This window comes from Salvelinus sp. IW2-2015, linkage group LG35 (genome assembly GCF_002910315.2).
Source record: "Salvelinus sp. IW2-2015 linkage group LG35, ASM291031v2, whole genome shotgun sequence".
Lineage (NCBI taxonomy): Eukaryota > Metazoa > Chordata > Actinopteri > Salmoniformes > Salmonidae > Salvelinus > Salvelinus sp. IW2-2015.
Genome location: NC_036874.1, coordinates 14969051 through 14992564, shown reverse-complemented (window position 1 = coordinate 14992564; position 23514 = coordinate 14969051). Strand labels below are relative to the sequence as shown.

Sequence of the window (23514 nt, the reverse complement as noted above, 5' to 3'; positions counted from 1 at the left end):
GATGATTCTAATCAATTACATACAATTATATAGTTTCAGGGTGGAATATTCTAATCATTCATTTAAACATATAAATTCCATCAACACAGACACAACAAAATGAGAAAATAAAATGGAGGGTGGTGCTGAGAGAAGTAGGGGGGAAATAGCTGAAATATGGRGGGTTGCTGACTGCTGATGGCATTTCTATGAAAACACAAGCTTCATCCAATGTATACTTTTCCCAATGTATACTTACTAGTGTATCCTGAAGAAGAAGGCCTGCAGTTCTTAGCCCTGTGGGGAAACTTGACTTGTGTCTCCAGGACTCGCCACCTCTGTGAGTGTACAGCCTGCCCTGAAACGGTTTATTTTTAATTAAGTGGGGCCCGCCAACTTGGGGGAGTAAAATGGACCAAGGGGTTTCTGTCTAGATATGGATGGGATCCATTGACAAGCTTTACTAGGTTGCCATGAGGTTATCTGAGGCACTTTGGTGGTTCAATTCTCTACCATTGGATTTGGACTCCACCTCATAGATTTAAAAGCATTGGAATGGTGTGAGCATGGGTTAGAGGGAGTTTCCACCATATTTCCTACACCAATCGCATGCATTTAAATCTATGAGATGGAGTGAACSAATGCACACTTAGGGGAGAAGGGTACTAAATCAAACCGCAACCAGTGTTTAGACGTTTAGTGCCAAAGGTTTACCTGATAAGGACACTCAGCAGCTGGACCCTAATGAGAGATAGATGGGAGAACTGGGGGGAACCAGCCTAAGACACCATGTGTGTATGCATGAGAAAATTCCACTCTGCACTGTGTCTAGGGGATGTGTGATGTGTTCATATACGGTAATGTTAGCGTTTGCAACATTTTAAGTCCATTTGGGTTAAATGTGAGGGAACAAGGGTGCTGTATTTTTTACTTTAAGGAGTGAGGTTAATTCTAAGTTCAAACTCATACATTACTTATAGTATTATTACCCTGACCTGCTGCAGACATACAGTATATCTGCCAGTCATTTATTCCAGTTGTCAAAGCAAATTAAGATACAGGAGAAGATGAAAGCCATAAAGTGCCCATACATTTATAATTGAAAATCCAACAAGTAGACTCAATTATAATCTGCAATAGAAACATGCAATGTATATTTTTCCAGTTATGTTGTAGTCATGTAGCGTTACCAAAAATGCATGTTGTTGCATCAGAGGCCAATCCGAGAGGCACATCAGAGAGGCCAATCTGTGAAGCAGGATGCCCCAGAATCAGATACAGTAGTGCAGCTCATTGAGGTTGTGCAATATAACACTCTGGTTACTGATATGAAACATGATATACTATATGCTTGAGAGAGTTCTAACTGCACATTTCTGTCACACTACTCCCATTCCCTCTTAATAACCTCTTAAAATTGTATTAACATACTGTACATTAAGAAGATGTAATAATATATTTTCTCTCAGAATCAGATTTGGTCAAAGAAGGACAATGTGGCAGTCAGTGACAATACATGTTTTTCTGTACGAAGGCCATTAGTAAGGACGGCCATGTCACACCAAGGCACATCATCACACCAAATACCCAGACCAGCAGACAGCCAGCCCATGTCTCTTTGGCGAGATGACTTCCTTTACAATCACACGTCAACAAGAGAGAGCGAGAGAGAGAGAGAGAGAGAGAGAGATGAGGAGAGGAATGCAAGGGGGACTATCCATTTTTAAGAGCTAGAACCATCTGTGTCTCACTTCCCTTTGGGAGACGGTGCAGACCGTAAATTACGAAGGAGAGAGAGGGGAGAAAGACTTTTCCATGGATCAGCGGAGAAAATGACAGGCCGGGGGAGGAGTCTTTCTGATTTTACACCCTGAATGTCCCTCTTTTGTTTCTGTTTTTATGTAAATGTATTCCTATGGAAATGCATCCACAACAACAACCAATGAAACATTCAACTGAAAGGACGAACAGACAAATACACTGATTCGGGTTACTGAGTTTATCAGGAAGTGTATAGGAGATGTTGTACCCACTGCGACTATTAAAACCTACCCTAACAAGAAACCGTGGACAGATGGTAGCATTCGCGCAAAACAGAAAGCGCGAACCATCGCATTTAACCATGCAAGGTGACTGGGAATATGGCAGAATACAAACAGTGTAGTTATTCCCTCCGCAAGGCAATCAAACAGGCAAAACGTCTGTATAGAGACAAAGTGGAGTCGCAATTCAACGGCTCAGACACGAAACGTATGTGGCAGGGTCTACCGACAATCACGGACTACAAAGAGAAAACCAGCCACGTCACGAACACTGACGTCTTGCTTCCAGACAAACTAAACACTTTCTTTGCACGCTTTGAGGATAACACAGTGCCAACGACGTGGCCCTCTACCAAGGACTGTGGGCTCTCCTCCTTGGCCGATGTGAGTAAGACATGTAAAGGCGTGTTAACCCTTGCAAGGCTGCCGACCCAGACGGCATTCCTAGCTGCTTCCTAAGAGCATGCTCAGAACAGCTGGCTGGTGTGTATACGGACATATTCAATCTCTCCCTATCCCAGGCAGCTGTCCCCACATGCTTCAAGATGGACACCACTGTTCCTGTACCCAAGAAAACAAAGTTAACTGAACTAAATGACTATCGCCCCGTAGCACTCACTTCTGTCATCATGAAGTGCTTTGAGAGACTAGTCAAGGATCATATCACTTCTACCTTACCTGTCACCCTAGACCCACTTCAATTTTCTTACTGCCCCAATAGATCCACAAATGATGCAATCGCCATCACACTTCACACTGCCCTATCCCATCTAGACAAGAGGAATACATATTTAAGAATGCTGTTCATTAACTATAGTTCAGCATTCAACACCATAGTAACCTCCAAGCTCATCATTAAGCTTGAGGCCCTAGGACTGAACCCCACCCTGTGCAACTGGGTCCTGGACTTCCTGACGGCCTGCCCCCAGGTGGTGAAGGTAGGAAACAACACCTCCACTTCGCTGATCCTCAACACTGGGGTCCCACAAGGGTGTGTGCTCAGTTCCCTCCTGTACTCCCTGTTCACCCATGACTGCGTGGCCAAGCACACCTCCAACTCAATCATCAAGTTTGCAGATGACACAACAGTAGTAGGCTTGAAAACCAACAATGACGAGACAGCCTACAGGGAGGAGGTGAGGGCTCTGGGAGAGTGGTGCCAGGAAAGTAACCTCTCACTCAACGTCAACAAAACAAAGGAGATGATTGTGGACTTCAGGAAACAGCAGAGGGCGCACCCCCCTATCCACATCGACGGGACCACAGTGGAGAAGGTGGAAAGCTTCAAGTTCCTTGGCGTACACATCATTGACAAACTGAAATGGTCCACTCACACAATTAATGCGAGTGTAGCGAAATGCTTGTGCTTCTAGTTCCGACCGTGCAGTAATATCTAACAAGTAATCTAACAATTTTACAACAACTACCTTATACACACAAGTGTAAAGGAATGAATAACAATATGTACATATAAATATATGGATGAGCGATGGCAAAACGGCATAGGCAAGATGCAGTAGATGGTATAGAGTACAGTATATACATATGAGATGAGTAATGTAGGGTATGTAAACATTATATAAAGTGGCATTGTTTAAAGTGACTAGTGATACATTTATTACATCCAATTTTGAATTATTAAAGTGGCTAGAGATTTGAGTCAGTATGTTGGCAGCAGCCACTCAATGTTAGTGATGGCTGTTTAACAGTCTGATGGCCTTGAGATAGAAGCTGTTTTTCAGTCTCGCGGTCCCAGCTTTGATGCACCTATACTGACCTCTCCTTCTGGATGATAGCAGGGTGAACAGGCAGTGGCTCGAGTGGTTGTTGTTCTTGATGATCTTTTTGGCCTTCCTGTGACATCGGGTGGTGTAGGTGTCGTGGAGGGCAGGTAGTTTACCGCCTGTGATGCGTTGTGCAGACCTCACTACCCTCTGGAGAGCCTTATGGTTGTGGGCGGTTCAGTTGCTGTACCAGGCGGTGATACAGCCCGCTCTTGCGCCTTCTTCACCATGCTGGCTGTGTGGGTGGACCATTTCAGTTGCACTGTCTGAGCTAGAAGCACAAGCATTTCRCTACACCCACAATAACATCTGCTAAGCACGTGTATGTGACCAATAACATTTGATTTTTTTAAATTTTGAAACAGGAATTACATTAAACCTAGGATGACTCTTTGCAATGAACAATTTTCCAAAGTCAGTGGGTGATATAAACAGTTAAAGATGTGATGTAGCGATACCAATAGTTGCAGAGGAGGTTTTTTTTCGATAATCTGTTAAACTCCATAATCTGTCACTGTCCCTGTCCTATGGTCCCTGTCCCGGATGGTTTAATGATKACAGTAGACCAGGCCCTGCCAGTGCCAGAGGTGAAAAGGTGATGTTGGCATAGCGTGTGTGTTTGTTGTTCATCTCGTCATTGACCGAGATAGAAGACTACTTTGGGCCCATTGCAATGAAAAGGCAGAATTTAACACTCAGCTGTATGTTAGCGCTGCATTTCTTAAAAGGTAGGAAGCATTTGTTTTTATTCACCAAAGTAACAACACAGTGTGGTCAAAGATTTAGTGACTTAGTTGTAGTCAAGATCTGGTCACCTATAACTACAGACATAGTTATGTTTTAGCGTTTAAGTATTTATTAACTTATTTCTGGATAATTACCCACAATTAACTATTTGTCAACATCATATGGAGAACCGGTGCTACCTAGCTAGTTCCAGCTGACGTTAGCTACTAGCCATGCAAGCATTTAATAACATTCCAAACCAAGTGTTGACACAAGTGAGCCGTTTCACCGACTCTCCCTGACCGGTGAAACGGCTTCTCCTTCTGAAGGCCTCTCCATGGCTGTTCTTTGACAGTGGTAGCTAACTCAGCCGTCAATCGATTCAGTCTCTGCTGTCTCTACTTTATATCGGCTGRCTTTTTTTGTTGTGTTATGTGGGTATCTGCCTGTGCTAGATTAGTTCTCGGGTTAGATGGCGTTATGTATTTCCAAAACTTTGGTTTACTTTAATGTAAGCTAAGTGTTGATGGCAACTGGCTGACTCACGCAGTGCTAATGTAATGTTAACAAGCGGGTAGGGCTAATGTTAGCAGGCTAGTCGGGTTACCATTAGCAGGCTTTGGTAGTTAACTCAGCCGTCAATCGGTAAGTCTCCGCACTCTACTTTATATCTGCTGGATTTTTTTGTTTGTTCTGTGGGTTTCTGCCTGTGCTAGACTAGTTGTTTTCTGGCTTACTACTTAGCTATGTCAACTGTGGTGGTTGGCTAGCTAGGCTAGTTAGCTATCAAGGCTAGCTAGTAGGCTAAAATAACTAACTTTAGCTGGCTGGCTAAAATAACTGCATATTCCGGTAAGATTATTTTTTAACTGCTTAGATGGCATTATGTGTTTCTTGTTGATAGCAACTGGCCAACTAACCTAGTGCTAACGTAATGTTAGCAGTCTGGTAGGTCTAACGTTAGCAGGCTAGTAGGGCTAACGATAGCAGGCTAGTTGGCTATGAACCTTGCAAGCTGATTTGTAACAGTAAAAGTATTTAAGTATTTGATTGTAAGTTAGATAAAAATGTAATTTAAATTTGAAGTTTAATTTGAAGTTATACATTTGAAGTTATTTCTTTTGGAGTTTACATAATATTACGTCCCACCCCACAAATGTTTATTTTTTCCGGCATAACCAGTCTTATTCAGAATTCTGATCAGTTTTATGCAATAACTCTAAAAATAGAAAAGTGAGGTGTAACTTTGCATTGGGACTTTTGGTGCGTATTCAATGTATTTATACAGCCCTTCTTGCATCAGCTGATGTCACAAAGTGCTGTACAGAAACCCAGCCTAGAACCCCAAACAGCAAGCAATGCAGGTGTAGAAGCACGGTGGCTAGGAAAAACTCCCTAGAAAGGCCAGAACCTAGGAAGAAACCTAGAGAGGAACCAGGCTATGAGGGGTGGCCAGTCCGCTTCTGGCTGTGCCGGGTGGAGATTATAACAGAACATTGCCAAGATGTTCAAATGTTCATAGATGACCAGCAGGGTCAAATAATAATAATCACAGTGGTTTTTGAGGGTGCAACAGGTCAGCACCTCAGCAGTAAATGTCAGTTGGCTTTTCATAGCCGATCATCTCTACCGCTCCTGCTGTCTCTAGAGAGTTGAAAACAGCAGGTCTGGGACAGGTAGCACGTCCGATGAACAGGTCAGGGTTCCATAGCCGCAGGCAGAAAAGTTGAAACTGGAGCAGCAGCACGGCCAGGTGGACTGGCGACAGCAAGGAGTCATCAGGCCAGGTAGTCCTGAGGCATGGTCCTAGGGCTCAGGTCCTCCGAGAGAGAGAAAGAAAGAAAGAGAGAAAGAAAGAGAGAAAGAGAGAATTAGAGAGAGCATAGTTAAATTCACACAGGACACCAGATAAGACAGGAGAAATACTCCAGATATAACAGACTGACCCTAGCCCCCCGACACATAAACTACTGAGACAGGAGGGGTGAGACAGGAGGGGTCGGGAGACACTGTGGCCCCATCCGACGATACAGGGCCAAACAGGCAGGATAAAACCCCACCCACTTTGCCAAAGCACAGCCTCCACACCACTAGAGGGATATCTTCAACCACCAACTTACCATCCTGAGACAAGGCCGAGTATAGCCCACAAAGATCTCCGCCACAGCACAACCCAAGAGGGGGGGCGCCAACCCGGACAGGAAGATCACGTCAGTTACTCAACCCACTCAAGTGACGCACCCCTCCTAGGGACGGCATGGAAGAGCACTAGTAAGCCAGTGACTCAGCCCCTGTAATAGGGTTAGAGGCAGAGAATCCCAGTGGAGAGAAGGGAACCGGCCAGGCAGAGACAGCAAGACAGTATTCTAATGCAAATCCATACAGTGCCTTGCGAAAGTATTCACCTCCCTTGGCATTTTTCCTATTTTGTTGCCTTACAACCTGGAATTAAAATAGATTTTGGGGGGGGTTTGTATCATTTGATTTACACAAAATGCCTACCACTTTGAAAATGCAAAATATTTTTTATTGTGAAACGAACAAGAAATAAAACTTGAGTGTGCATAACTATTCACCCCCCAAAAGGCAATACTTCGTAGAGCCACCTGTTGCAGTAATTACAGCTGCAAGTATCTTGGGATATGTCTCCATAAGCTTGGCACATCTAGCCACTGGGATTTTTGCCCATTCTTCAAGGCAAAACTGCTCCAGCTCCTTCAAGATGGATGAGTTCCTGCTAATGTACAGCAATCTTTAGGTCGTACCACAGATTCTCAATTGGATTGAGGTCTGGGCTTTGACTAGGCCATTCCAAGACATTTAAATGTTTCCCCTTAAACCACTCGAGTGTCGCTTTAGCAGTATGCTTAGTGTCACGAACCGGCTCAAAGTCTGTAACAAAAGGGAGACAACATGGAGATAAGGAATAACATAATATATTTATTAACTAAGGTAACCTAAATGCAATTAACAATGGTGTGTGTAATCAGTAATCAGTAGTGTAAGTGAGTGTTTTGCTTGCATAAATGTGATGTTGAAAGGTGCCAAAGTAAACAACTAAAAAGCCATCAAATACCACAACAAAATCTATGAAGGTGTCTGCATGGAGAGAGTCTCCCCAATGAATGTGGAAGAGGTCTATTTATCCTGGGACACACCCGGGCCCAGGTGTTTCCCATGTAGCTGACGACCCTCCCAACTTCGCCCACCGGCATCCTAATAAGGAGACAAGAGCAAAGAGAGAATATGGCAGACAGAGTGGGAGGGTCGTCACATTAGGGTCATTGTTCTGCTGGAAGGTGAACCTCTGTCCAAGTCTCAAATCTCTGGAAGACTGAAACAGGTTTCCCTCAAGAATTTCCCTGTATTTAGCGCCATCCATCATTCCTTAAATTCTGACCAGTTTCCCAGTCCCTGCCGATGAAAAACATCCCCACAGCATGATGCTGCCACCACCATGCTTCACTGTGGGGATGGTGTTCTCGGAGTGATGAGAGGTGTTGGGTTTGCGCCAGACATAGCGTTTTCCTTGATGGCCAAAAAGCTCAATTTTAGTCTCATCTGACCAGAGAATCTTTTTCCATATGTTTGGGGCGTCTCGGATATGCCTTTTGTTGAACAACAAACTTATTTGCTTATTTTTTTCTTTAAGCAATGGCTTTTTTTCTAGCCACTCTTCCGTAAAGCCCAGCTCTGTGGAGTGTACGGCTTAAAGTGGTCCTATGGACAGATACTCCAATCTCCGCTGTGGAGCTTTGCAGCTCCTTCAGGGTTATCTTTCGTCTCTTTGTTGCCTCTCTGATTAATGGCCCCTTGCCTGGTCCGTGAGTTTGGTGGGCAGCCCTCACTTGGCAGGTTTGTGCCATATTCTTAAAATTGCTTGCTTGGTGGTGCCCCTTGCTTAGTGGTGTTGCAGACTCTAGGGCCKTTCAGAACAGGTGGATATATACTGAGATTATGTGACAGATCATGTGACACTTAGATTGCACAAAGATGGACTTTATTTAATGAATTATGTGACTTCTGAAGGTAATTTGTTGCACCAGATCTTATTTAGGGGCTTCATAGCAAAGGGGGTGAAGACATATACCACTTTTCCGTTTATTAATAAAAATACAAATAAATTGAAACAGGTTGTTTTTTTCATTTCACTTCACCAATTTGTACTATTTTGTGTATGTCCATTACATGGAATCCAAATAAAAATCTATTTAAATTACAGGTTGTAATGCAACAAAATAGGAAAAACTTCAAGGGGGGTGAATACTTTTGCAAGGCACTGTATGTTACATGTAGTTATGTTTATGCTCCCTACCCTTTAAAATGCTACTAAAAGAAAATGACAAACTTGCTTGCAACAACAAACCCACATGCCTTCTCAAACAGCTACAACTGTACATTAAGTCTTCTCTTGAGTTGGGCTCGGGGATGGAACAACTGTTGAACATTTGATCTTGTGGTTGTTTGTGGGGGAAGGGTGGGGAGTGTGTGTGTGTGTGTGTGTGTGTGTGTGTGTGTGTGTGTGTGTGTGTGTGTGTGTGTGTGTGTGTGTATYCCACATCTGTTGCTATGGGGTAATTATGTTAGGGACAATACAGGATGAATCACAATAATAGTTTTTTCCAATATAATAATAAATAATGTACATTTTGTAATGTCAATCCTGGTTATAGGTAACAATCCTTTGCATGAACTGCCTACATAGTATTTACACATATTACTCATTAATTGTGGAAATAAATTAAGATATGCATTATTTTTCATTATAYACTGAAGAAAAATATATACGCAACATGTAAAGTGTTGGTCCCATGTTTCATGAGCTGAAATAAAAGATCCCAGAAATGTTTCATACGCACAAAAGCTTATTTCTCTCAAATGTTGTGCATAAATTTGTTAACATCCCTGTGAGTGAACATTTTTCCTTTGGCTAGATAATCCATCCACCTGACAGGTGCTGCATATCAAGAAGCTGATTAAACAGCAAGCTGATTAAACAGCATGATCATTACACAGGTGCACCTTGTGCTGGGGACAATAAAAGGCCACTCTAAAATGTGCAGTTTTGTCACACAACACAATACCGCAGATGTCTCAAGATTTGAGGGAGTATGCAATTGGTATGCTGACTGCAGGAATGTCCACCAGAGCTGTTGCCAGATCATTTAATATTCATTTCTCTACCATGRAAATATAGCAGTATGTCCAACCGGCCTCACAACCGCAGACCACGTGTAACCACGCCAGCCCAGGACCTCCACATCCAGCTTCTTCACCTGCGGGATCGTCTGAGAACAGCCACCCGGACAGCTTCTGTTCTGTGGGTGGCACTGTGTTCTCTTTTTAAAGGCCCTAGGATACTGGTGGACAGGGGTGATCTGCCAGTCACTGGGACGACAATCCAACTTGGGTTGGGGGGAGGTTTTAGTGGGTGGAATAGTGGAGAACAATTGGAGGTTTACTCAGCAGCAGTGCAAATAACATGGCACAGCTATATGGACAATCATTGTGGTACTTTTTAATGGTATGTTTCTAAACGTACAATTTGATAAACAGAGTTGAAACTTGTATCTCATTATGGTAAATGGTGAAGTAAGTATAGCCAGTTATAACTGTAATGGCTTAGCAGATAATAAGAAAAGACGATCAGTATTTACCTGGCTAAAAGAGAAGGAATATCATTTGTATTGTCTCATGGACTGACAAATACCGCTGTACTGTAGCTCGGCCACCTTCCACCACAGATATCTCTTTAATTTATCACTTTTACAGACGGATATTGATTGGGATTGTTTTTTTATGCCATTTAGTTTCCCACAGTGCCACAGAAATTGACTCAAGAGGTTTAAAGGGAGCAGGACATTTTGGAAGCAATTGAGGACATCTGTGTTGTTGATCTTAACACGTATTGACGGTTTAAAGATGCACTATGCAGAAATCGCTCCTCCATTTCCTGGTTGCTAAAATTCTAATAGTTTGCCTAATTTGAGTTTGTGACAAAACAAGCAAGTATAGCGTAGAGAATCATTGCACCATCTAAATATATTTTCCATAACCAAACATATTGTATTTACAGGTGTTTTAAGCTGGTGTTCAAAACCGAAAGTAAAAAACAAAACTTAAGCACAGGAAGCATAAAGATAGCGCACATTGTCACGACTTCCAACGAAGGTGGCTCCTCTTCCTGTTCGGGCGGCGCTCGGCGGTCGTCGTCACCGGTCTACTAGCTGCCACCATTCCCTTTTTCTGTTTTCTGTTGGTTATGTCTTTATTGGTTTCACCTGTTTCTTGTTTGGGGGTTATTGCAGGGCTATTTAAGCCTTTTCTGCCCGCCTGATTTTGTGCGGGCTTGTTCTCTGTTTTGTCGTGGATGGTTATTGTTTGTGTATTTTTCCGGACTGTTTGGTGTCCTGTTTTGGGTCGGTCTTTTTCGCCTGTTTATTTTGGCGTGACCATCTTCAACCGAATAAATACGGTTTTCCCCCAAACATCTGCTCTCTGCTCCTGATTCCACACCCACCACTCCTAGCTACGTGACACACATAGAACAGATCTACCGCTTCTTAGAATTGCTTTCAATGAGAATGACAGATCTATAACTCACATTTCTATGTGGATTTGGTCACATATTAAGTTATAATATATAAGTTACATAATGCATCCCCCCCCAAACAATTGAGTCTATTAATGAACCCCAGCATCAATCTAAGTAACATAATAAAGAAATCAAAATCAAAATCTGTCAGTTTATACTAGAGATATCTGCATCGAATGCGTCTCAATCCTATGGCGGCCTTACCCATCTGCGGTGGAAGGTGGCCGAGCTACAGTGGTGTTTGTCAGACCCTGAGACATCCCAAAAATAGGTTTTCTGACAAAATGTCTGTAGCGTCTAAACAGTTTGGCCTACAAACTAATATGATCACTCTCTGGAAAGATGAGACTCTCATGAATACAATGATTTTGCGGGTACCAGTTTAAAAAATGAATGGAAGTATGGAGGTAGATTTGTGCAAAGAGAGCTGGTCTCTAAATCAGTGGTTCTGGATCAAGCAAACAACTTCCAGGCTATGACACAACTGGTCATCCCAGAGGGGGGACCACTTTGTGGATGACCCCAAGCAGAAGCAGTATGTTGTCCTGCAGGCCCAGTTCCCTGACCGCCTCCTGGAGAAGGTTGTCCTGGTCTCCTTCCAGTCTGGATACATCTTCATCCAGACTGACAAGACCATTTACACTCCGGCCAGCACCGTCTACTACAGAGTGTTCTCTATGACTCCTGGCCTGGAGCCTCTGACCAGGGAGATATTTGAGGACAAAGAAGTTGCCAAGAACAAAGAGATCGCAGTCTCTGTGGAGATCATGACTCCTGAAAACATCACCATCTTCAGGGAGATCATCAACCCAGATAAGGGAGTCAAATCTGGACAGTTCATTCTCCCTGCGATCGTCAGTTTCGGGACATGGCATGTGGTCGCGAGGTTCCAGAGCACTCCTCAGATGACGTTCTCATCTGACTTTGAGGTCAAGGAGTATGTTCTGCCCAGCTTCGAGGTTAGTCTGACCCCAGGTAAAGCCTTCTTCTACATCGACGACAAAGACCTGACCGTTGACATCACTGCAAGGTATCTATATGGTAAGGAAGTGACAGGGACAGGCTATGTGGTGTTTGGTGTCATCACAACAGAGAACGAAAAAAAGAGCTTCCCCGCCTCTCTGCAGAGAGTAGAGATCAGAGAAGGTAAAGGAGTGGCTTGTCTGAAAAAGGAACACATCACACAGACTTTCACCAAAATCCATGATCTGGTCAAATACTCCATCTTTGTATCAGTCAGCGTGTTAACAGAGGGTGGGGGTGAGATGGTAGAGGCAGAGAAGAGAGGGATCCAGATCGTCACTTCGCCATACACCATCCTCTTCAAGAGAACTCCCAAATACTTCAAACCTGGCATGCCCTTTGTCTTAAGCTGGTGTTCAAAACCGAAAGTAAAAAACAAAACTTAAGCACAGGAAGCATAAAGATAGCGCACAAAGATAGTTTACATTATGAATCCCGACAACTCTCCAGCCAATGGAGTGGAGATTGAGGTGGCTCCAGATAATGCTAAAGGGGTGACCAGGGCTAATGGCTTTGCCAAAGTAGCTTTGCCAAAGTTACACACAGTGGCATCAGCCAAAGAGCTGCCAATCACTGTGAAGACCAAGGACCCGGGTATCCTCCATACCAGACAGGCGGAGGCCACCATGAAGGCTCTCCCCTACAGGACTTCCACCGGGAACTTCCTCCATGTTGGGGTTGACTCTAATGAGCTGAAAATAGGAGACCCCATTAAGATCAAACTGAACCTGGGACCCCTCGCCCTACAAAACCATGACCTTACATACATGTTCCTGAGTAGAGGTCAGCTGGTGAAAGTGGGCAGATTCAGAAGACAGGGCAATGCGCTGGTGACACTGTCAGTGCCCGTCTCCAAGGAAATGCTTCCGTCGTTCCGCATCATAGCGTACTACCATGTGGGAACAGATGACCTGGTGGCAGACTCTGTCTGGGTTGACGTCAAGGTCTCCTGCATGGGCTCGCTGAAAGTGACGTCGACCAGGCCCAAGGCATCCTATGAGCCTCGTAAGGCTTTCAGTCTGACCATCACTGGAGACCCGGGAGCTAAAGTAGGACTGGTGGCTGTAGACAAGGGAGTCTACGTTCTCAACAACAAACACCGTCTCACACAGACCAAGATCTGGGACACCATAGAGAAGCATGATACAGGCTGTACAGCTGGAGGGGGAGCAGATAATATGGGGGTGTTCTACGATGCTGGTCTGGTATTTGAGACCAACACCGCTAAAGGGACTGTGATCAGAACAGACCCCAGCTGTCCTGTTAGTTCCAGGCGGAGACGAGCAGTGACCATCAGTGACGTCATCACTACTATGGCCAGTAAGTACAATGGTCTGGCCAAGGAGTGTTGTGTGGACAGGTTGAGGGACAACACAATGGGGTACACCTGTGACAGACGGGCCCAGTACATCATAGATGGGGATGTCTGCATCCAAGCCTTCCTCGTCTGCTGCAATGAGATGGCCACAAAAAAKGATGAATTCAAACAGGATGCACTGCTGCTCTCACGCAGTGAAGAGGAGGATGATGATGCTTTCATGCGGTCTGAAGACATTGTGTCTCGTAGTCAGTTCCCTGAGAGCTGGATGTGGGAAGACACCAATCTTCCTGAATGCCCCGCCCAAGATAAGCACTGCGAGACCACGTCTGTAACAAAGAACAACTTCCTGAAAGATTCCATCACAACCTGGCAGATAACAGCCATCAGCCTGTCTAAAACTCATAGTATCTGTGTGGCAGATCCGTTTGAGATGATAGTTCTAAAGGAGTTCTTCATTGACCTAAAGCTGCCCTACTCAGCTGTCCGCAACGAACAGCTGGAGGTCAAAGCAATCCTTCACAACTACAGCGAAGACCCCATCACTGTGCGTGTTGAGCTGATGGAGAATGGCGAGGTGTGCAGCTCGGCAAGCAAGAAGGGTAAGTACAAGCAGGAAGTGAACATGGACCCCATGTCCACCCGGGTTGTCCCCTATGTCATCATCCCTATGAAGCTGGGCCTGCACTCCATTGAGGTCAAGGCATCTGTGAAAAACTCTGGCAGCAATGACGGTGTGAAGAGGGACCTGCGCGTTGTGGCTGAGGGAGTGCTGGTCAAGAAGGAAAACAACGTACTCCTGAACCCGGTTAAACATGGTGGTGAGCAGACGGCACACATACGTAGTGGAGTGCCCCGGAACCAAGTGCCAAACTCTGATGCTGACACACTGATCAGTGTGACAGGTGGAGAGCAGACCAGTGTGCTGGTGGAGCAGGCCATCAGTGGAGACTCTCTGGGCAATCTGATAGTTCAGCCAGTCGGGTGTGGGGAACAGAACATGATCTACATGACCCTGCCTGTCATTGCTACACACTACCTGGACAACACCAAAAAGTGGGAGGATATTGGCCTGGACAGACGGAACACAGCCATCAAGTACATCAACATTGGTTACCAACGTGAGCTGGCCTACCGTAAAGAAGATGGCTCCTACGCTGCCTGGATCCACACAAAGAGCAGCACCTGGCTGACAGCGTACGTAGTAAAGGTGTTTGCCATGTCCAGTACATTGATCAGTGTTCAGGAAAATGTGCTATGTAGTGCTGTCAAGTGGCTGATCCTGAACACACAACAGCCAGACGGCATCTTCAATGAGTTTGCTCCTGTCTATCACTCAGAGATGACGGGTAACGTGAGGGGGTCAGACAGTGACGCGTCTATGACAGCCTTTGTTCTCATCGCCATGCAGGAAGCAAGCTCACTGTGTGAGAAGTCTGCCAACAGCCTACCAGGCAGTATGGATAAGGCAGTAGTGTACCTCGAGAAGCGTCTTCCCCACCTCACGAACCCCTATGCTGTAGCTATGACTTCCTATGCTCTGGCCAATGCAGGGAAACTCAAAAAGGAGACCCTACTGAAGTTCGCCTCTCCACAGCTGGACCACTGGCCAGTCCCAGGTGGTCACCAGTACACGCTGGAGGCCACGTCGTATGCCCTGCTTGCCCTGGTCAAGGTGAAGGCCTTCGAAGAGGCCGGCCCAATAGTCAGGTGGCTTAACAAGCAGAAGAAAGTGGGAGGGGGATACGGATCCACACAGTCCACCATCATGGTGTTCCAGGCTGTGGCTGAGTGTTGGAGCAACGTGAAGGACCTGAAAGACATTGACTTGAACATCAATCTAGAGGTGGCCGGCAGGGCATCAGTCACCAAGTGGTCCATCAACAACAAGAACCAGTTCCACACTCGTACAGACAAGGTCAACTCCATAGACAAGGACTTGACAGTAAAAGCCTCAGGAAATAGTGAGGCGACCTTGTCGGTGGTGACACTGTACTATGCCCCTGCCAGCGGAGAAGGACAGTGACTGTGAAAGCTTTGACCTCTCTGTCACCCTCACTAAGATGGACAAAACAAGCCACGAGGACGCCAAGGAGTCGTTTATGCTCACTGTTGAGGTGTTGTATCGTAACTCAGAGAGAGATGCGACCATGTCTATCCTGGACATCGGCTTGCTGACCGGCTTCATCGTAGACACAGATGATCTGAAAAAGTTGTCCAAGGGGAGGGAGCGCTACATAGAGAAGTTTGAGATGGACAAAGTTCTATCTGAAAGAGGATCTCTCATCCTCTATCTGGACAAGGTGTCCCATAAATTAGCAGACAGAATATCCTTTAAGATTCACAGAGTACAGGAAGTAGGAGTTCTACAGCCTGCTGCCATCTCTGTATACAAATACTACAACCAGAAGCACTGTGTGAAGTTCTACCACCCACAGAGGGAGGGGGGTACTCTGAGCAGACTGTGTCTTGGAGACGTGTGCACGTGTGCGGAAGAGAGCTGCAGTATGCAGAAGAAAGACGAGCCAGATGTCAACCGCATAGACAAAGCCTGCGGCGCGAGACTGGATTACATTTACAAAGCTACGGTGGTGGACTCGAAGCTGACGACACACACAGACACTTACACCATGAAGATCGATGAAGTCGTCAAGCCAGGTACTGATGAGGTAATAGTGGGAAGGAATCGTGACTTCATGGGACTATCTTACTGTAGAGAGGCTCTGGGTCTAAAGCAGGGGAAAACATACATGATTATGGGGAAGTCTGAAGACCTGCACAAAGTGGAGGAGAAAGGACTGTTGCAGTACAAGTATGTCCTAGGAGAACAGACATGGATAGAGTACTGGCCCTCACAACAAGAGTGCACATCCAGAGACTACAGAAAAGTCTGTCTGGGCATCGATGAGTTCATTAACCAGATCACAACTTTCGGCTGCCCTGTTTAGTTTCTCTTGTTTTGTTAAATTTACATTTTTGTAACATTTCAATCCAGGTTGCATGCCCTGTCATCTCATTGTAACCTAGAGAGTGTATGACGATGAGTTTGACCACTTCGAATACATTCTGAAACTGACCAGTAAATGATGTACACTGTGTACAATAAAGCCGTTTGGGAAAGAACATGTTTTTTTCTTTAAAGTTAACCTACGATGATGACGACTGCAAATGGCACACTTACACATACATTTATATGTGCCATTTGCAGTCATCATCGTCATAGATTACTATGCCATAGTTACATTTTCTATGCCTTTATTTTAGCACTAAAATTACCCCTGCCTGCTGTAATAAGCATGAAAGAAATGCATGAAAAAAAATGTCTTGTCTCATTCCTTTGTGTGCGTGCCACCAGTCATTTTGTGGATTTAATTGTTTATTGGTTTTAAACACCAATCAAAAACTACTTCAGTTTAAAGTTGAGTGGGATGATAACTGTTTTTGTTCTCATTCTAAATCAGTACTGTGTATCTTTCAACACTTCATCATTGTTTTTACCAAATGCGATCAGGATTAGCAAACATTTTCTCCTGCCCCATACGTCACTCAGCAAATAAGATGTACTGTATACAAGTCAGTCAGGGTAATAGACACTTTCATCACTGCTTTTACCGATGTGGAAACTTGTTTATAGAAACAARATAATTTATAATCAGTTGTTAATTTATTATGAGCAAGGTTTTTACATTAGGGGTACAGACAAAGGACACTGACCCTTACCAGGAGGTAGTGTGTCTCTGTGATTGATGGGAGATATGCAGTATGTATTTTAGTAGACAACAGTTGTAGTGGGATCACACACACACACACACGTGTAAACGCACACACACACTGATGCGGAACCTTTCATGTAAGCCTTGGGGATGACACAGCCGGAGTGGCTCTGAGTGTTTAAAGGACATTTCAGTCTCAATCCGTGAAGATTAGACAAAAATATCAATAATCACCCCATATTAACCACCACTCTCTTCCTGAACCCAGATGACAAAACCTGGTGCTAACATGCGTTCTTTGTCCTGATCTTGTCAACATTCTGATTGTGTCCACATTTTTTGGACAGGTGTAGACAATCAAAATACACATTGTGAACTAATTGTAATCAGTTCTTTCTGACCACATCCGGAGGTAGTCAGGCACGCATTTMATTTTGATTGATTTTATTTAACATTTATTTAACTAGGCAAGTCAGTTAAGAACCAATTCTTATTTACAATGACGGCCTACACTGCATCTTACAAGTGTACAGATCTGTTGGGTGAAACAATTTAACTCATCATCATAGCGAAAGTAAAATGATTGACGAAGCATGGCATTATTTTGAAACAATATCTCTCTTTAATACATGGAAAGACCAGGAAATCTGGTCACAATGCCGAGAGAATGGACAGATAACACATTTTAATACCATTTCATATTTTAACAAACCTAACGCAATGGTCTGTCAGAGTCCTTTAAGAACAGTGGGTTGAGTCAGGCRCAGAGAGCAGAGGGTTCGAATAAATGTACATTTATTTCCCGGGGAAAAACGGTCACGCCAAAACACACGGCGCATCAACTGACCGGCCCATACACAGGACCCAAAATGTCCGGAAACACAAAATACAATAGACCATCCACACACTAACAGAAATACAATCCCGCACATACCTAGGCGGGCCWAACAGGCTTAAATAGACAAAAATCAAAAAACACAATAAGGAACAGGTGCAACTAATAAGACCAAACGAACAGAAAAGGAAAAAGGAATCGGTGGCGGCTAGTAAAGCGGCGACGACGACCGCCGAGCACCGCCCGAACAGGCAGGGGAGCCACCTTCGGTAGGAGTCGTGACATGGTCAATCTAAGCGCAGGCAATAGTGCTATAAATTCAGGGTTGGGTTTTGAAGAATTAATAAATTGTCGGTGTGTCAAGGCTTGGTCCCTCACTGGCCAATCAGAACGTGCTCCCTGGCGAAATATGCAGTTGCTTCAGGTTGTGTATTTACAGTTTTGCCTTGGAATCAACTCCAATTCCAATGTTAGTCCATTGTAGTTTGTTAAATGGCTTACAGAAACGAAATAACAATCTATAGACCTATCCCATCTTTGCTAAATAGGCTTACTTGAACCCATTTGCAGTCCACATTGTTCTAAATAATTGCATGGCCTCAATCTCATTCACACTGATATAGGGGCTAGGCCTACTGTAAACTGCATTATGGCTGAGCATGGACGTGCCAAACATGGTCAATAGGCAAGATTAAATTCATTATTGATAAGGCCTAAAAAGAGAACAAATAATTCTAATCAAATTCTAAACAAAACTAAACAGTTTTAAATAGGAAAATGGTATGTTTGAATCAACGTTATTATTTCGACGTCATAGACTAAGTCAAATAACATACAGTACCAGTCAAAAGTTTGGACACACCTACTCATTCAAAGGGTTTTTCTTTATTTTTACTATTTTCTACATTGTAGAATAATAGTGAAGACATCAAAACTATGAAATAACACATGGAATCATGTAGTAAGCAAAAAAGTTTTAAACAAATCCAAATATATTTTATATTTCAGATTCTTCAAAGTAGCCACCATTTGCCTTGATGACAGCGTTGCACGCTCTTGGCATTCTCTCAACCAGCTTCACCTGGAATGCATTTCAAATAACAGGTGTGCCTTGTTAAAAGTTAATTTGTGGAATTTCTTTCCTTCATTATGCGTTTGAGCCAATCAGTTGTGTTGTGACAAGGAAGGGTTGGTATACAGAAGATAGCCCTATTTGGTAAAAGAACAAGTCCATATTATGGAAGAACAGTTCAAGTAAGCAAAGAGAAACGACAGTCCATCATTACTTTAAGACATGAAGGTCAGTCAATCCGGAAAATTTCAAGAACTTTGTGCTGTCGCAACAACCATCAAGCGCTATGATGAAACTGGCTCTCATGAGGACCTCCACAGGAAAGGAAGATCCAGAGTTACCTCTGCTGCAGAGGATAAGTTCATTAGAGTTACCAGCCTCAGAAATTGCAGCCCAAATAAATGCTTCACAGAGTTCAACACATCTCAACATTAACTGTTCAGAGGAGACTGCGGGAATCAGGCCTTTATGGTCGAATTCCTGCAAATAAACCACTACTAAAGGACATCAGTAAGATGCAGGGGTGCAGGCCAGGGGGAGCTCGGGCAGGTAAGCAGGTCCAAAGCGGAATCCAAAGAAGCAGTAGAGAGGGGGTCCAGGGAAACAGGACTGATGAGACGAGGGACTGACAACAGGGACCAGAGTCAGAGCTGACAGAATGAGCAGAGACTATGATCTGGCAGTGTGGAACTGGCAGGGCTGAGTATTTGTAGAGGTCTTGATTATGGAACAGGTTGCAGCTGGTGGGGATCTGCTCTGACTCCAGCACACCTGTCTCCACTCACACAATCAGATACACCCACACAGAGAGAGGGATGGAGAGAGCAATGGGGGAGTGGCGGATGGTTAGGGAGACGCAGGATGAGAAGTAGAGGGCGTGGCAGGGACAGATGTAACAGACCTCAACCCAATTGAGATGGTTTGGGATGAGTTGCAGGGTGAAGGAAAAGCAGACAACAAGTGCACAGCATATGTGGGAACTCCTTCAAGACTGTTGGAAAAGCATTCCATGTGAAGCTGGTTGAGAGAATTCCAAGAGTGTACAAATCAATATATTTTATATAACACTTTTTTGGTTACTACATGATTCCATGTGTGTTATTTCATAGTTTTGATGTCTTCACTATTATTCTACAATGTAGAAAAAAGTAAAAAATAAAGACAAACCCTTAAATGAGTAGGTGTGTCCAAACTTTTGACTTGTACTGTATGTCTAATTAAATATTAAATTCAGCATAATTTCAACCACCCAATATACACTGAGCATACCAAACATTAGGAACACCTTCCTAATGTTGAGTTGCACCCTCCCATTTTGCCCTCAAAACAGCCTCAATTTGTTGGGGCATGGACTCTACAAGGTGTCGAAAGAGTTCCACAGGAATGCTGGCCCATGTTGACTCCAATGCTTTCCACAGTTGTGTCAAGTTGTCTGGATGTCCTTTGGGTGGTGGACTATTCTTGATACACACAGGAAACTGTTGACCGTGAAAAACCCAGCAGCGTTGCAATTCTTGACACAAACTGGTGCACCTGGCTTTGGTCTTGCCCATTCACCTTCTGAATGGCACACCTACACAATCCATGCCATTTTCCATTTTGGTTTTGTGGGTTATTGTCTATGTGAAGTTGCATGTCTGCACTCGGTGGTTATAGCGGTCAGTTTGTTAGGTGTTCTTCGTGGTCATTCGTCTTATATTAAAAGTATGTATTCATATCACGCTGCGCCTTGGTCTCCTCTATACGATGAACGTGACACCCAGTAAGGTGAGCAGTAGGGCAGTGTGGGTAAACAGAAGTGGGTGTCACGCTGTGATTAGATTTTATTTTTTTATCAGACCAAATAGGAGAACAGAGGCCACTCCCCTCCTCCTTCAAACTCTCCAGGGTCCCAGAGCAGCTGTTCTCACATCTCAAACATACACTCTGTCAMACATGGACGCACATCTTATTGACCCCTTGGCAGTAAATTACTATGATCTGAGAGGTGGGGGTCATTTATATAATCATTTTTCAATGGAGGATAAATTAAGAATGGTAAGATTTAGTGCTGGTTTAGAAACATGAACTGAACTGAGGCCACAGGTAGGAAGATGAAATTATACAGTAACATATTGTCTTGAAAATGTAATTTATTTTGTTTAAAAACAGAGGGTAATTGAAAGTTCACACCTAGAAGGGTTTTTCAAACCATTCGAAAAATGTTTAAACTACTGGATCATATGGTGTCAACATTCAAACCATTTCTATCCAGGTTATTTTTCAATTTAAGCGCTAAAGTTGGGTGGGTGGTGGTGATATGAAAAACAACTTGTACTAGATAAAAGTAGTGTGTTACAGAGCTGCCTTGCATAACCCAGTGGAAAATAAGATACTACAGGTGCACCCCAGAAAACTGTGTAGGGAGTCCGCCTGTACTACTCCACTGAATTATGACCCTTGTACCGAGGGCCTGATTTAGCTAGCCAATAATAACACAGGCTTGTGCTATGGAGGAGCTCCTTTCTACTTGACATGTATCTGGCCATCTTTTTTCTTTCATTGGAAGGCATCCAAGAGGCAGTGCTACAGCAGCCTACAGCAGCACATTATTACTGTAGCCATAGAAATAGAATGACTAGAACATTACACTTATGGGTGCACTTAACAGTATTTCAATGATTGTAGACTGCTACGGGATTAATAGAGAATTACTAGAATGAGAAAAGTCCGTCAGACAGCATTTTGACAGCACACTCATGAGTACACTCAACATGTAGTAATTATATTTCTATGACTGTAGATGTCAAGCCTGCTCCCTCCCTACGTCGCCGGTCTACTAACGACCAGTCCTGGCAACCCACATTGCGCACACCTGCTCCCCATCATTAAGCACACCTGACTTCATCACCACCCTGATTAATCTCCCTTCATTTAGCCCTCACCTACTTGAGTCATCAGGTAGTATTGGTTCTGTTTTCATGTCCAGACGCTGCTCTTGTTTTGTTACTCTCTATGTTCATTATTATTAAACTCACGATCTGCACCTGCTTCCTTTCTGCTTCGTCGTTACAGTAGCCTGCTACTAATGTGCAGTGAAATATAGTTGATAGCCAGCTATCCCTGGGAACTGAAAATAACCAACACCCTGCAAGCTGGCAAAATTGAAGCCTGAGGCTGTGCTGGGCTAACGGCTGGGGATGTCGTAACCATGTCCACTGTCAGCGTCGAAATTAAGAGACAAACAGATCCAGCAAATCAAGGCTGTGTCACCGGCCGAATCCGAGATGTGAATGCCTTGGTATAACCATGGTGCAGTGAGTCAGTGACAACATCGGGCCGGGCTCCACAAGGGGGCAAAAGGGGTCTTGGCCCCCTCAGTTGAAACTTGTGCCACCTCAGTTTACATTTTCTGTCTCTATTTAAAAATAGCAAAACAATTCCAATGATTGAGTGACAGGTTGGCTCAAAATCTGGATCTGTGCTGTATCAGCGTCGTGGAGAGTGTGTATGTTTGTGTAGGGAGGCTATGGAAAGCCACTGGGTGGTTAGGTATGACGCTGCTCATCTAGGGTAGGCTATGTGAATAGTGTGATACACCGCCGCCTGTAATATTTGATTTTGATTTATAAAGACGGGGTCAAGTTTACAGTTCAAGCTGCTTCACTCAACTCTGCCTCACACCCCACCACTACAGAGTTTAGTAAGCTTCTTAGCCAGCTGTAAAAACCGTTAGTGTTATTAGCCTATTTCACTCTAACCAGCTAATCTGCCACTGCCACAATGGATATCAGAAATCAAACCRCTGAGGCCGCGGCCAAGCCCAGCAGTGATGATGCTTCTGAGCTCCAGCTAGCCTTCCACTAGTATCGCCTAGATAATGGCTCCACAGTCTGCTCCACCTACAACTGTTCCTGACAATCTTGGAACAGAGGAGCCAGCCCAGGTTATTCTATAGAATCCTACCCTAGCTGCAGGTTTTCTGTTCAAAAATGTTATTTTAGGAGCAACTGGTTCATAGGAAGAGAGTGGCTGGAATACTCAGTTACTGCAGATGTGTCACTTCTTGGTCAAAAGCACTCAATGGTCTCAGCATTTGAACGTTTAACATTTTATTGTGGTATGCGTGATATAAGAAGAATTAGCATAATTCAATGCAAGAACCCAAATGGGTATAGCTACATATGGTATGTTTCATCATAGAAATAGATAGCCTACATTCTATTTTTATGGTAGTTTATTGCTTTTCGTGGTTGTAATGGAACTGTATGTATTGGAAACGTGTTTATGGTAGGCCTGCATTGCTTAATTGATTACGAGGATGGGTCGATTTAATCCACCGAAATGTCTTGGGCCATATTGCAACGTGTTGCTGAACTAATGAGCTGCATGATTTTCATGTTTTAAGCTGTCTGCATCTGGGTCTTATCCTGATTCTGATAGTACAA

General features: G+C 44.0%; 1 protein-coding gene and 1 pseudogene across 1 annotated transcript; both read left to right on the top strand.

Annotated features, from left to right (window-relative positions):
* The window catches only part of LOC111958702 (complement C3-like), a 32545-nt pseudogene extending 20010 nt beyond the window's left edge, over window positions 1–12535 (top strand).
* A 39-nt stretch (window positions 12536–12574) lies between these two features.
* LOC111959072 (complement C3-like) lies at window positions 12575–16958 on the top strand. Its single transcript, XM_023980498.3, is given in 2 exon segments — window positions 12575–15469; window positions 15471–16958. Coding segments are annotated over 2 exon segments (3837 nt in total). The 5' UTR covers window positions 12575–12577; the 3' UTR covers window positions 16416–16958.
* The last annotated feature ends 6556 nt before the right edge of the window (window positions 16959–23514 follow it).